Source organism: Camarhynchus parvulus, chromosome 2 (assembly GCF_901933205.1).
Source record: "Camarhynchus parvulus chromosome 2, STF_HiC, whole genome shotgun sequence".
Classification (NCBI taxonomy): domain Eukaryota; kingdom Metazoa; phylum Chordata; class Aves; order Passeriformes; family Thraupidae; genus Camarhynchus; species Camarhynchus parvulus.
In genome coordinates this window covers 14976330-14992532 of record NC_044572.1, presented here as the reverse complement: position 1 = coordinate 14992532, position 16203 = coordinate 14976330, and the positions used below count along the sequence as shown (strand labels likewise).

Here is a 16203-nt window from a genome sequence, read left to right as displayed (position 1 = left end):
CAACTTAATCTCTTACAATTAAGGAAAACTTGACTTGTCACAGAAGAAATGGGGACATCTTTCTGGTCCTTTGCACTTGTCTGGTTTTTTTTCAATATTTGCAGATCATTGAGTGTGTTACAAGCCTTGCTAGAGAATTTTAATTGATAATAGTCAGGACATAAGAACTGAGTGTTCCTCCTGCGGCTGTAATTGACATCATTCCAGAGTAGTCATACTAAAGTAGACTCAGGGCACAATTTATTGGATAAGTTATAAGAAATCTCATATAAGAAGTTAGAAGTTAGTGGTGGTACTGCTTTAATGAAGTTCAATGAAATCTGTAATTGTCAAATAGAGAAATACTGGAACACATGATTGTGTGGGCTCCATCCTATATCTAGCGGATCACAAATTTATTAAGGGAGCCTTGGCTCAGAGCTATACTCTTACTGTTCAATTCACTAGAAGATTTTTTTTTTCCCCTAGAACTCTTTGAGAGGTCATTATGATGTATTTGTTCTGGTAATTATTGTTTGATGAAGTTATGCTGTAACCTGGTTAACTGTTGCATATGCCTTTTCTCTTTTCTTTTTTATTTTTCTTCTGTTTAGGAGAGAAGCCATATGAGTGCCCAAACTGCAAGAAACGTTTTTCCCATTCTGGTTCATACAGTTCACACATAAGCAGTAAGAAGTGTATTGGTTTGATGCCCGTGAATGGTCGAGCCCGGTCAGGGCTCAAGATGTCTCAGTGCTCCTCCCCTTCCCTTTCTGCATCACCAGGTAGCCCAGCAAGACCACAGATACGACAAAAGATAGAAAATAAACCCTTGCAAGAGCAGCTGCCTCTTAACCAAATTAAAACTGAACCTGTGGATTATGAATTCAAGCCCATAGTGGTTGCTTCAGGAATTAATTGTTCAAACCCTTTGCAAAATGGGGTTTTTAGTGGTGGTAGCCCATTGCAGGCAACCAGTTCTCCTCAGGGTGTGGTGCAAGCTGTTGTTCTACCAACAGTAGGTCTGGTGTCTCCCATAAGCATCAATTTAAGTGACATTCAAAATGTACTAAAAGTGGCAGTGGATGGTAATGTAATAAGGCAAGTACTGGAAAACAATCATGCTAATCTTGCGTCCAAAGAACAAGAAACAATCAACAATGCATCTATACAACAAGCTGGCCATTCCCTCATTTCAGCTATCAGTCTTCCTTTGGTTGACCAAGATGGGACAACCAAAATTATCATCAACTACAGTTTGGAGCAGCCAAGTCAACTTCAGGTTGTTCCACAAAATCTAAAAAAAGAAAACTCTGTTCCTGCAAATAATTGCAAAAATGAGAAATTACCGCAAGATCTCACAGTGAAGTCTGAGAAAGATAAGAACTTTGAAGGAGAGACCAACGATAGCACTTGTCTTCTTTGTGATGACTGTCCAGGAGATCTTAATGCACTTCAAGAATTAAAGCACTATGAAACAAAAAGCCCTCCTCAGCTTCCCCAGCCCAGTGGAGCAGAAGCTGAGAAACCCGAGTCCCCTGTCCCATCAGAAACTGGGGAGAACAACTTGTCTCCTGGTCAGCCACCTTTAAAGAACCTTCTGTCACTCCTAAAAGCGTATTATGCATTAAATGCACAACCAAGTGCAGAAGAGCTTTCAAAAATAGCAGATTCTGTAAACTTACCATTGGATGTGGTAAAAAAGTGGTTTGAAAAAATGCAAGCTGGACAGATTTCTGTGCAGTCTTCTGGACCATCTTCTCCTGAACAAGTTAAATTAAGCACCCCTGCAGACAACGATGATCAAGCAGCAACTTCAAATGTGAGCGAACCCCAGAACAGCACAAATAACTCACAAAATCCTGTCAGTACAACAAAATCTCAGACTTTACCAGGGGCATCAACTCTGAATGGTTCACACAGTAGCACGCCATCCACATCACCACTAAACCTTTCCTCATCAAGAAATTCACAGGGTTACACGTACACAGCAGAGGGTGTACAAGAAGAGCCACAAATAGAACCTCTTGACCTTTCGCTACCAAAGCAACATGGAGAACTGTTGGAAAGATCTACCATAACTAGTGTTTACCAGAACAGTGTTTATTCTGTCCAAGAAGAACCTTTGAACTTAACTTGTGCAAAAAAAGAACCACAAAAGGACAACAGTGTTACAGACTCTGATCCTATTGTAAATGTAATCCCACCAAGTGCCAATCCCATAAATATTGCTATACCTACAGTCACTGCCCAGTTACCTACAATTGTTGCCATTGCTGACCAGAACAGTGTTCCCTGCTTGAGAGCTCTCGCTGCCAATAAGCAAACCATTTTGATTCCACAGGTGGCTTATACATACTCTGCTACAGTTAGTCCTGCAGTTCATGAGACACCACCAAAACAGATCCAAGCCAATGGAAATCAGGTACTCCGGTCCCCATATTCCTACGTGATCTACGTATGATGTATTCAATCTGTACCTCTGCTGCACTAACAGAAAGCTATCAAGGTGAACTAAATAAAAATATAAATACAAGGTATCAGGCTTATTTGACTTGATTGTAAATAGGTAATAGATATTACTGTTGTGCCCTCTGCAAAGCTAGTTAGCTCAGGCAGCTTGAGTCCAGACTAATGGAAACTGTTGTCCGTGGACAACTCAGTTATTCTCCATATTTAATCTTCTAGGACATTAGTGCTTACTATTCTAAAGACCATCTAATGCTCCTGATCAAAAAGCAAAATAAAAACATGGCTTTTGTCTTTTGCTGGCTCTGCATCTCCTCTTTCCCCATATTCAGAAAATAAACTCTTTGGAACTTTTGGTTACTCCTTTTGTGCTGCTCTACTTCCTTGGTTTGCAGAGTAGCTGAATTCATCCTACACTGTAATGTCACTTTAAACAAAATGCAGATATATTCTCAATTGAAAGTCAGGGAGATATTTATCTTCATCTGCCATTCCTGTACCCTGGCTTGTTCCTCCCTGGGTACATCCAGATGGGATCTAATTGGGATCAATTCTCCTGAGAATCACCTGTGAACATTAAGGTAGGGACAGGGCAGAAGAGAAAAGTGGCTGAGTGTTTCTACTTAAATCTTAGAAATTGGTGGTCTAGCATTTTATTCAGGCTTCTGTGTTGCCAGAGACTGAGGAGCCTTGAAGGCTGCTTATATTAAAAGTTTGAGGCTAATATGTACATGCTGCTGATATCAGTAGAAAATACTGTGCTTTTACAGGGAAGCTTTAGCACTTAAAATGCTTAGAAATACACAACAGTTCTATTTTTGAAAATATTTACTAATGACAGTACTTGAAGTCCCCTAAATTTTGGGTTAAATAGTATTTGTGGTAGTTTCATGAGGAAGAGGATAGTCAAATATGCAAATTTGAATGGTAATTTAAATAGCTTTTTTGTGAAAACTTCAGCAAAACAGTCTTTTAACTTCATAAAATCTCTGAGGCAGCAAAAGGTAGGTGACCAGCATTAGCTGAAAAATGCACTTAGGTGGCAAATTTGCTCTTCCCACTTACTGAAGTGCTTTACAAGTCTGTAATATTGCATTTATTTTATGGGCCCTAAAGTACGGTGTGCCAGCATAGCTTAGACCTGGCCAACAGTCATATTTGGATGTGATTAAAACCAGTCCCAGTGAGGAAATCTGTATCTGGATGGTGGCAGGGACTTCAAAGCAGAACAATGGAGTAAAGGATTTTTTTTGACTGTGGAAGTCTAAACAATTTTGTTTGGCTATTTATGGAATTGAATGGGAATAGAAGCTTCAGTTCATGTGGGTGATTTCTTTTATTGGAGTTAACTTATTTTTGTAATTTTTCTGAAGGATGAAAGGCAAGACACTAGCTCAGAAGGAATATCCAATTTAGAAGATCAAAATGATTCTGATTCAACACCCCCAAAGAAAAAAATGAGAAAGACAGAAAATGGGATGTATGCGTGTGATTTGTGTGACAAAATATTCCAGAAGAGCAGCTCATTATTGAGACATAAGTATGAACACACAGGTATGTACTAGGAAAAGACTTTTCTGATTGTTATTTCTTTGGTAATGTGTAACTGATAATCTCAGCTGGAATCCAGTTCTCAGGCAGTGTAGGGAAGTGTAGCAGTCCTTACTGCCTGTGCTAAGCTTTCTTTAGAAACCCCTGGTTTTGTATATTTGTTTGACAGAACAACAATTCTGTCTTTCTTTAAATTTGTTAGACCTAAACCGTAAATAGAAAAAGGGGAGATTTTGCATCTGGCTTGTGGATAATCATCTGTGAGCTGTGGCCCATAACTGAGGATATATTACTTCTAATTTACCTTGCCTCGTTATAAATTTTGAAAAAAATTAAAAAGAAAAGCTGTGAAAAAAAGGATCGTATATGTATTTGATACTGTGCATGGAAAACAGTGTGCATATCTGGCATGAAGGATTTTCCAACTCAGCTACATTTATAATGCCCTGAAGTTAACAGCTTCAGCTATTCGTTAGACATACAATCTAACTGCTAATGAACACCCTTTAGGCTTTGATTTTTATTTTTAATTTCTCATAGTTGTTCCTTTTGGCTCCAGTTCTGGTATCTTTAGGATTTTTGTAATACCTCTGCTGTCTTATTTCTTCTGTGATGTCTTAAAGTAAGAATTCTTTTTTTTTATTGATTAGGTGCCAAATATATATTGGGTTTTGTATTATAGATTCCTTTCTTGCTGGCTCTGTTATCTTCTCTTTCCCCACATCCATAAAATAACTCTCTAGAACTTCTGGCTACTCCCTTCATGCTGCTCTTCATACAGAGTAGCTGAATTGTTATATTAATTATATTTCTGCATATTAACATTTTAATGTTATCTCACATATAAAATTAAAAGCATAAAAAATCCTTTTTGTCTTGATCAATTTTCTCAAGTTGTATTCATTAAGGGTATCTTATTTCATACCTATCCTGTCCTGAGACTCTTTTAACTCCTCCTTTTCCTAACAGAATCCTTCTTCCCCTACCAGTTTTAACTTGAATGTAACATTCAAAGTCATAGATTCATTTAGGGTGGAAAAGACCTTTAAGATCATTGACTCCAACCATTAACCCAGCACTGCCAAGTCCACTGGTAAACCCTGTCCCAGATGTGCCACATCTGCTTGTCTTTTAAATACCTCTGGGGATGGCGACTCAGCCATTTGCCTGGGCAGCCAGTGCTTCACAACCCTTTTGGTGAAGAAACTTTTCCTAAGTTCCAATCTAAACCTCCCCTGGCACAACTTGAGGCCATTTCCTCTTGTCCTATCACTTGTTTCTTGGCAAGAGAGACCAACATCTGCCTTGTTGCTTGTTTGGCATGAGATGACATCATTGTGCTGGTCATCTGTGTAGTGTGACCACAAACCTGATGTCTTGCTGTCTTTGTCTTTTATGTCTGAGTTAAGACTGCAAAGTCATTTTGTGTAACATCTTTAAATGTTACAATCAAAATAACACTGCTAGGCTCCTGATACATTTTGAAGAGACTCTAAAAACAAGTAGCTGGAAAACAGCAGAAACTGAAACAGATTTTTTTCATGTCAATGCAGGCATAGTCAGCAAGTTTTGTAGATAAAGCATTCAGCCTAGATTTTAGAATGACTTTCCTTTTACCTGTATAGTGGAAGGACTTAGTACACCAAAACCAGCATAAAAACTTACTTAAAATACCATCAATATAGAAAAGTTAAAATTGTTTCAAATGAAAATAGTTTATGCAAGAAAATTTTCTCATTTTCTAATTTATATTTGCACTTTTTTGGTGCTAAAAGTTATATATGAGAATCTCTTTATGAGATGATGAGTTTTCCTGAAAAACTTAGAAATTACTGTAGTGATTGTGACAATGTACCCTTGCACCTTCATCCTTTGGGCTCAGGAGAGAAACTCAGGCTGATAATGAACATCTTGTTATATGAAATTTAATTGATGCTAATATGTTCACCAGCAGCATTTTACAATGAAAACAGCAGTGTACATTTTTAAAACTTCAGCTACAAGATGCCCAACTGTTTTTGCTTTATTTTACAGGTAAAAGACCTCACGAGTGTGGAATCTGTACGAAAGCATTTAAACACAAACACCATTTGATCGAACACATGCGACTGCATTCTGGGGAAAAGCCCTACCAATGTGACAAGTGTGGAAAGAGGTTTTCCCACTCGGGCTCTTACTCTCAGCACATGAACCATCGCTACTCCTACTGCAAAAGGGAGCCCGAGGAGCGCGACAGCGCCGAGCCCGAGGAGCTGGGCCCCGAGGCGCTGAGCAGCGAGCACGCCGTGCCCAGGGAGTCCCCCTCGCAGATCGACTCGGATGAGAGGGAGAGCCTAACCAGGGAGGAGGAGGAATTCAGTGAAAAAGAGGAAGAGGAGGAGGAAGAAAAAGACATAGAGGGACTTCAGGAAGAAAAAGAATGTAAGGGAACCACAAGAAGAAGGGCATGTGGAAGAAGTAGCGGCAGTAGAAGAGGAAGAAGGGAAAATTGAAGGTGACAAGAATGATGAAGTTGTAAATCAAGCAAGCAATGCAGAACCAGAAGTTATACAAAATAATGGGCAGGTATCAGAAGAAAATAATGAATAAAGCTTACATGCTAGGTTTTTTCTATAAGGAAAAAAAAAATTGGTAATGAAGTTCCTTCTATATTATACATGCTTTTCATGGAAACGCAGTAGCCTGCATACTGTGATTTCTGTTCACTACTGTGTAAAAAAATATATATATAAAAAAAAATGAAAAGAAAAAAAAAAGAAATCCAGGTGTGCCTGAACCTCAAACTTAGTAATTTTTCACACAGTTTTCAAAGTTAGGAACAAGTTTATAACATGAAGCAGATTAGAAAAATACAGTGACTCTGGAAGCAAAGATTTACCAGGTTGTAGGAAACCTGATTATTAGACAAGCATCTGGCATTGTTTGTTTTATCAGTATTAATTTTCATTCTTAAGTTGATTAATTTTTAAACTGTACAACTGGGAGAGATTTATATGAATTTTTTTTTATGGTAAAACATTTCCTAAATCCGCTTCAGTATTTTCTTATGTTTTACAATGTGAGAACTTCTGCACTACAAAATTCCCTTTTGCAGAGACGTGTAATGCAGTTGCAAACAGTGCTTGGCTACCTTTGTAAATTCAACCTAGAAGGTAGCAGTTTATGACATTAGATGTTGTAGTAGAGCATATTATCATTTAAAGTGTATTGTTAGCCTTAAGGAAGAAGATGATAGAAGAACTGAAGTTTCTTACTCATGTGGTTAAAAATGTAGTTGAGAAGATTGTCGTTGAGTTCTGATTGCAGGGACTAACAGTGTTAATACTGGTAAGGACAGGAAAGTTGTCAAAAACAGTGTTTGTAATTGTGTTTTGAGTATGTAGTAACAATATGAAGGATATGATATGAAGCTTTGTATCTCCTTTGGCCTTATGCAAGACCTATGTGCTGTAAGTGCCATTTAGCAGTATTACAAAGGCTCTAAGCAGCCTTTATCCAATGTGTGGCCTACAATAACTAGCATTTGTTGATTTGTATCAAACTTCTAAACTATTCATGGGGAAAAAACACTCAGCCATCAGAGAAGTAAGAACACTGGTATATTTCATTATTTAATTATTTGGTGGTATTTTGGGTTAATACCTGACTTGCAGAATTTCTCTACAATAATTACAAGGGAAATTTTCTAATCTGCTTTATTGCTTTATTGGTTTACTTTAATTTCAGACACATACATGACATGTTATCTGGCTCATAAGTATTTTCAAATGTTAGTTATTATGGACCCCATTTATTAACAATGTTAGCTGATTTTTACCTATCAGTATTATTTTATTTCTTTTAGTTTATAGATCTGTGCAACATTTTGTACTGTATGTCTTCAAACCTGGCAGTATTAATACCCTTCTTACTGACATATGTACCTTTTTAGTTTTAGAAAACTTTTATATTTATGTGTCTTATTTTTATATTTCTTTATTTATTACACAGTGTAGTGTATAATACTGTAGTTTGTATTAATACAATAATATATTTTAGTATGAAAATTTGGAAAGTTGATAAGATTTAAAGTAGAGATGCAATCGGTTCTCTTGCATTGAGATTTGATTTAACAGTGTTATGTTAACATTTATACTTGCCTTGGACTGTAGAACAGAAGAATTAAAATGGGAATGTATTAATTTTACAATTGCAATCAATTCATTTTACCTTTACCCAGTTTTTAATATAAAGCTCTTAAATTTTGAAATTCACTGTGTGACTAATAGCATGATGCTCTGCAGTTTTATTAAGAGATTAGTCTAACCATAAAACTCTCATTTCCTTAGTAAGCCAAATTAGAATAATCTTATAAAACAGTGTTGGGAACAATGTTTAACATTTTTGTGCCAATTTGTTCCTGTATTCATGTATGTATGTTACAAATCTGAAACTTCATTTTTAAGTTCCTTCTTACATCATGGTCATTTTCTAGTTTTTTACCAGACTCCCCATCTCACAATAAAATGCGTCAACAAGTCTGACTTACTGTCATTATTCTGGTAATGTAGAAAGTGCATTAAATTATTTCTATGAGAAGTTACTGAGACACAGCTCCTGCTTCAGTGACAGTCCTGGGTTTCAGTGGTACATAAGGAGCATGGAAGTGGAAGAAGGATTTGAACTGTGTGCAGGCACAGGGATTGCTACATTAGTGCATTGATTTACCAGTGTTGGGAGAACAACTGAGTTTTCAAAATTAACCATGTGGGTTGTTCTTTTGGGTCTTTTTATTTTGCTGTACCTATCTAATGTACTGTTCAATGCTATTTTTCAATAAGGCTGCTTTTAAATGAAATAAGTCTACAACTGTTTTCTTGACTTAGCAATAAGTTAGTTGTCCATGGAAAGGCTGATGTATCTATTGCTGTTGAACTTCACAAAGATACAATGCCAACATTGCAGGTATATAATTTCAGTAATGTAAGTATAAAGGTTTGAAAATTTTAATATATATGCATGGTTACAATGTTTTGCCGTTCAAGCAAAGTTTACAGACTGTTCTTTAAGCAAAGTTCTGTTTTTTAATGATCCCTAAAATGGAATTTCAGTTGTTAATGTGGGGGCGGGGGGTTCACAAACATCATGTAAGTTACTTTATATTCACATACCTAAGTTTTGGATATTTCTCAATCTTATTATCTCAGTATTAATACATACAGAGCATATGTCCCATATAGTAATCATTTTACTTCCTGTGCATCTTGCTGTACAGTATATAAATACTGCACTTTCAAGTAAGCTTCTACCTTCATAGCATCATTGCTAGATATGTGAAAGCTGTTTTGAAGAAACCAACCATTTATGTTGCATTAATACTATTGTCTTGTAATTATTATCATAACAGAATTAATCAAGTGGTTCAGAATTTCTCCCAGGTAGAACTGTCTCTGCTCTCTTTTAGGTAATGAAACACACTTTCTTGAAACTATTTTAAGATTTTCATATTTTTCATATTCCAAGATGTTTGTAGTAATAAACCCAGTGAGACATTTGTTGAAATTGGAAAATTTTGTTGTCTTTAGTAGTAGAACAGAGAACTTTGGTAAACCTAAGGTTTCTCATGTAAGTGACAGCTGAATGTAGAAGGCCAGTAATTGGGATAGAAAGTAAAGTCCAAGCAACTTTTACTCAGGAAATGTCATTGTTTTAGGGAGAGAAAATTTATATTCATTACTTACACTATGTTATTAACATTTTTATCTTCAGAATTGATTGGTGCATTGAGTTTTACATCTGTTAAGCTCAGTGATGTCTTTGGTGTTTGTGACTTTGTAATATCATCTGTTGCCTGTTTGAAAAACACAGAAACTGTGGTGTGTATTCATTTAGTTGAGCAAACTCATGTGGAAGCCAGAGGTTCTTAGAGGATGCAGAAGCTATTCCCAGCCCCAGCAGTGAGATTCCAGCAGTGAGGAAGCTCAGTGTGTGTGGAGGTGCCTGGGCAGCTGTGACTGAGTCCAAGCCCCAGGGGAGCAGCAGCAGCCCAGCTGCGGCCATGTGGGTTTTGTGATTTTGTGACTTCTCTCCAAATTAATGGCAAAGCAGTTTCAAGGACAGTAAGTTTCCCATATGAAAAAAAGGAGGGTAAAGCAAAAGTATAAAGCCTTTGGTTCCATCTTTTAGAGATAAATGAAAGTTGGGAAAGAGCAGTGAACATGAGCTGTGTAGTTTTAATGAAACTCCACTGTGCTGTGACCTGTTCTTCAGTCACAAGATGAAAAGTCCATCAGCTGCCCTGTGTGCCCAAGCTGATGTCTGTGCCTGCTTCTTCCTCAGGCTCACCAGGCATCCTCATCTTGGTACAGCACTCAGGGAGCAGGCTGGCAGAAAGAAAAGTGTCCTTGGAATTCAGCATGGGACAGCCCTGCTGTGCCTGGGGCGCTGGTTTTATTTCTGCTGCTGACCTATCGCCAGAATACAATGAACCACCACCTCAAAATCAGTTGTAGTTGCTAAATTGTGACAGTTGTATGTCCTCTTTTGTCAAATAATATGAGAAAAGGGAAAATGTTACAGAATAACTATAGGAACATTGTTGCAGAAGTAAATACTAAGTTTGGCCCTGGGATGGGAAATACTCTTAGGAGGTCCTGAGCTAATAGGAAAAGAAAGAGGGACTTAAACCTACAGAGAAAACTTCAGGGAGAGAAAACAGAGAATACATGGAAGATACATTGAGAAAGAGTAACTGCTCCTTCTCTTTCAGTAATACTCATATGGCGTTGCAGTGGTGATTTTGGAGGCATTCCCAATTCTCCATAGCCACATGGCTGTCTAGTTGCTGCTTTTCTGGAGCGGCCTGTCCATGTGTGTAATCAATAGCACAGCAATATTCAGCAATGCTGTATGATGAGCTTGAAAGTTTTTTTAACATATTGTGTTGAATTCCAAATAGATTATTGGATGCTAGGAAAATAAATGAAAAAGTTTTGTTACTTTGGGTAATCTTGGAGTTGCACTGTGCTTCAGTAAATACCTTAAATTTTAGTAGAATAATGCACTATGGCATATCAACCCAGAACATAACATATTTACCCTAAAAGGCACTGTTGTTCAGACTCAGTAAAAATTGCTTCAGCTGCCAACAAGTGTTGTACTCACACTCTTGAGTGAAATTATTCTAATGCAATTATTGCTGGTAAACCCAAAGTCTGTACAAGCAGCACTTTGCTCATGTTTGTGCTGGCAAAGTGTACCTGGGATGGCGGTGGCCACCAGACTGAGTGGCAATTTGAAAGCAAAGCTATTTCCAAGATAGAAAATATGACACTACTAAAAGCTCAGGTTTTGCCACAGCAAAATGCTACACTGGGGCTTTTATCATCAAAGCAATGAAAGATCAGGACATGACACTCCAAACCAACATAGAAGTCTATAGCAGAGAAATGAAAATAATTCTTAGGGTACAGAAGACCATTAGAGGTAAAGGTAATGATGTGAGGATGAGCAAAGTCCATTTTGGTCCTGGAGGCTGTAGTGAAGATAGGTGATGGAGGAGGAGAGAGAAAAGAGCTTAATCCTCATTGTGCTGAGCACTTCTTCAAAGTGGGTTCTTTCTAATTTATTTACTACCAAGGTGTGAGTCTGCACACAAGTCTCTGCTTGGACAGAGGTTTTGATGTATGTTTTGCAGTTCACAGTCTGGTGCTTTAAAAAGCACTTTTTTATCTTTCCTTGGCAGAATAGCTTGTTTAATTGTTGCTACAATAATCTCTAAATTTCATCTCGGAAGTTCAATATTAGAGTATCTTTCAAGACTGTGCTTTGTCATTTATTGTTCATATTTTTCTTGAACAGTTGTTATAATGATATTTGCACAATCTGATTATCACCAAAAAAAAAACCCACAGAAGAATGTGATGACCAAATTAACTCTCAAAAGTGACCAAATATTTACTACTTTTGTTTTATCCCTCTGCTCTTTCATGGCCTCTGGTTACTAATCTGTCACACAGTCATCTTATTTGTGTATATCATGCCTATCTATGCATTGTATATATGTTGTCTCTAGGAGGAACAATATATTGTTATATATTCACTGCTTCACAAAAAGTAATCTGCTTTTTAAAAAACTGATTAAAAATAAACCTATTGTTTGGACTAAACATGAAATGTGCTGATGAAAGGAGCACTTTTCTGGCAGAGCTTGTCCTAGTAGCTTGCCAAATATGAAAGTCTTGTAGTATTAACCTAAAATTAGATAAAGTTCTCTAAGGCCTTACCTCTACACTGGCAGATCCCCCAAAAGATCTTTAAAAATTATGAGAACAGTGGCAAGTAATCTTTAGAATACATATTTGAGAATGCCATTTTGGTCTTTCCTTTGGTTTTCTAGTGAGCCTCAAGTCCTCTGATTCTGCTTTTAGATTTTGACATTGCTGTATTGGGGACTGTCCTTGGGTTTTGCTCATCGTTGTGTAAACTAGGGTTTGTGTAATGATCACAAGATTTACATTCTGTGTTCATTCAGGAATAAAGGGGATAAATTATTAAATGCAAAAAAAGCCTGAAACATGCCTAGACTAACTTTGTGTCATTCCTGCTGAGCTTCTGTTCTTCTACTTGGAAATTCTGCTCACTTTTAGCTTTGGGCCCAAAGAAAGAGCAGCCTTAAAGCACACAAGATGACTGGGTCCTATTCCCATCTCTTGCCCTTCAACAGCTCTCTCTTTAGCCAAATTCTGCATGGATATCATCAGCTCTCTTGAATTCTGTGAAATTTTCTACATTTTTAATTACAGGTAAGCTACTGCAAAGATATAGAGGGAGCATTTTGCTCTTTTGGTGTGCAAAAATAAAATCTGCTCAACCAAATTGTTCAAGAGATAAGTTAATTGGAAAATAATATGAAATCCTGAAAAAAACCCATGGGTTCCCAACAGGTTTGCAAGTTTCTATACTCGAAAATGGTACTTGGAATCATACCCCCTTCTCAAACCAAGTGAATCCAATAATGGGACAACATCTCTGGGGACAGTAGTTCTCAACTTCTTTTGCCCTGACTGAGCATAACACTCTCACTGGTCCTCTCCAAACCAGGAGCTGAGCTAAGACTTGTACAGACTCTGAGTCCTTGTGATCAGAAAAGGCACAACTCCTCTGTTGGAGTGAGGGGGAGGAAGGTTTGACCCTTCAGGGAATTGGAGTCGGTTGTCCTGCCAGCTGCACTGTTTTGTGAGCTGCTGCCCTGCTGGCCAGGCAGTGTTTGCAGTGGCCGCAGTTAAAGGGTGACCAGGGCAAATGATCTCAGCTCTGGTTGCATAGATAAGAGGGGCTTCCATCAAGGCAAACTGGCTAAGCTGACCTCAAGTCAGCTTTTCTTCCCCAATTTAGAGAGCTCCAAGGAATGCCTCAGGCACGAGCCAGCAGTCATGCTTTGGAGGAGCTGCTGGCTTACATTGCTCAAGCCCAGAGAAAAGCTGCCCTTCAACCTGTAAATTACAAATTCTTGAGAGTAGTGACTTGTGTTCCCCAAAAAATGGTATTGTCTTTAAAATCCTACTTTTAAATCTGGCTTGTTATTGGCATTCTAGTCTCTCATACAATCTGTTGTGTCCTGAAGCTTAGGGAGAGGCACTCTATAAACAAGAAACAAGGAATTCTACCATTTACATTTGTGATGAGTGTTATCACCACTTCTGTATCTTTTCCAACTGTGATTATAAGGCGAGTTTTCCTGTCTTAGGAGAAAAAAACCCATATTATATGAAATAATTGATGAATGGTAACGTAACTTGAATGGAATTCTTCAGACAAGGTTGGGAACAGAACTGAGGACTCTAACATGGGAAAGCCTTCTGTCTCACTTTGGCATGCAGCTTGTTCTGAAGGACAGTGGCAAACAGAACATTTCTGTGATTTTCAGCAGCCCACTGGAGCTCAGCCATTAGCAGCTACACCACTTGACAAACTTATCCTCTTACTCTGTGGTCAGAGGCCAATTCTTCAACCAACAGTCTCAGACTTTGTACACAAAGTGTCATATGTGGGGTCAACAGATGCCAAAAAAAAAAAGGGCTGGTGAGACTTTTGGCTAGGTGGTTTGTTGCCACCAGCATTTACTTCCAGAAATGTTCCCAGAACCCGGAGGGGTTTGGGTCTTGTTGCTCCCTGCACAGGCTGACACGGGGATTGTTGCTGTACATGGAGTGTGAGGATCTGTCAGTCTGGAAGGAGCTCAGGTTCTGCCGGTGGCTCTCACAGAGGGGAAAGAATAAAAGATTTGCTGATTCTCTATAGCTCCTGCTGGCCCAATACATCATCTTGTTCCTGGTAGGTTTTTGGTGAAGGTCACCTGTTATTGATATGTGTTTTGGCTCCCCAGCAGAGGCTCTGCCTGCAATCCTCAGGGGAGAGGAGTGGAGAGAAAAAAACACCTCAGTGCAGCAAATTGCATGTATGTTTAAAAATACAAATTGTTCCATCCTTCTTTACAGAAATTGCTCACCTCATGGTTACTTAGGTCAGTAAAACCATTGTAGGATCTGCTTTTTCACCCTTGCTGCTAAAGTGTTCTGATTTTTCAACATTAAAGAGAAACTTAGTTTCTACTTTACTGTAGCTTCTTATTTAGTCTAGTTTGCTTCACCATTTACATTACTGCATTGTTTACTCTCTGATAGTGGAAATACATTTAATTCACTGAAATCTGAATCTGTTCACCTCACTGCATATAAAACTAGTTGAAAATAGCTGAAAAATTTGATGAAAAAAATGATGCACGTATTTTGTCACAAGAACCATCTATGGGTCTAAGACCATTTGTGTTCCTTGTTTTTTAAACTGTATTTCAAAACTGCTGTTCAAGTCCATCTTCTGCTCCTCTGCTACCCAGTTCTGTCAGCTTTGCCCCACAGACCAAGTGCACCCAAACCCTTGTGCATCCCTTGCTGCTGCTGTGGGTAAAGAAGGTTCTCATGCTGTGGCCGTGTTCCAGTGACTCTGCTGCTGGAAGAGCCAGCACTTGAAACACTAGAACAGGAGGCAGCCTGGTTCATTGTTGCAGTAGATCTACCTCAAACAGACCACTGCACCATGGTATAGTCATAGACTTCCTTCTAAGCACAAATTTCAAATTTCTCTGGGATGTCTCATGGTTAATACCCTTGTATTTCACAAATTAGCCTTTCCTGTATTCCCCTACCTGAGCTCTCTCCTGTAGCTTCTGAAATACATTTTGCCCATCTTTCTGCTTAGGTATGTAGACACATTGTTTCCTGACGTGGAGTTTTCTGAGTGCATGTTGATATCCAATTCTCCTTGTGGAAAGCAGTCTTTGCTCCCCCAAAAGGTGCATGCTGCCAACAGTTTCATGCAGCTCATGGCGATGCTCTGCTGAAAGACCAGCAGTGACAAGGAGTGGAAGAATGCTGCTGTATAATCTCTGAGGCACTCTAAATTTAAGGTAATTGTATATTTCTCAGCCAAAAAAAATGGCAGAAATTAATTAAATAACCTTGTGAAATACCATTCCCTTGCTATAAATATGTTGTAACCACCTACCCTGGTTTTTGGCCTTGATCTCCTAAGCAGTGGTATTTGTGAGCTTGTGCTGCTTGTCCTCTTCTCCCATCTTACATTTTGACCTGATGATTATGCCTGGCCAATTTTGGCAGGGAAGGTGATGCGTCGAAGATGTGAAATCTTTGCATGACTTCTGAAACTTGGCTTCCTGGGGCAGAGGACCAAACAAATGTCCTTGCTAGGCAAAGACAGCTATTACTGCATCCCTTACAGTGCAGTTCTGAACTGCGCCCAGCATGTGCCACTGCTTGTCCAGCCAAGAGAGAGGAAAGGTGAGAGTGGGTTTCATTCATTGTCGCCCTCTTGTTTATGCTGTTATTTGGAAGGACAAAAGATAAAAGAAACAAACACAAAAGTGCAAGTATGAATGTCTAATTAGTGATTTATTATTGCGCTGCCTTTAAACAGGAGAACTTGAATTATGGTGCTAGCTACAGTGTCTGGCCATCATCCATGTGGGACACTGCCAACAGGATTGATACCTCCATCTCCATCACAGGCTAAGAATCATGTTTATTTGCTCATTCTCCAGCCAAACAAATGCAGGATTCTGTCATGCTAACCCAACAATGGAGTCTTTGTCTTCCAGAAGGGCCAGAATGGAGTGTGCTGCCTTGGAACCTCCTCATTTCAATGGAA

At 38.5% G+C, this 16203-nt stretch overlaps 1 protein-coding gene across 1 annotated transcript in view; it reads left to right on the top strand.

Annotated features, from left to right (window-relative positions):
• ZEB1 (zinc finger E-box binding homeobox 1) overlaps nt 1-8516 on the top strand; it is a 120176-nt gene extending 111660 nt beyond the window's left edge. Inside the window, 4 exon segments of the mRNA XM_030971684.1 lie at nt 594-2404; nt 3822-4002; nt 6034-6424; nt 6426-8516. Coding sequence (XP_030827544.1) covers nt 594-2404; nt 3822-4002; nt 6034-6424; nt 6426-6588 — 2546 coding nt within the window. The 3' untranslated portion in view covers nt 6589-8516.
• The last annotated feature ends 7687 nt before the right edge of the window (nt 8517-16203 follow it).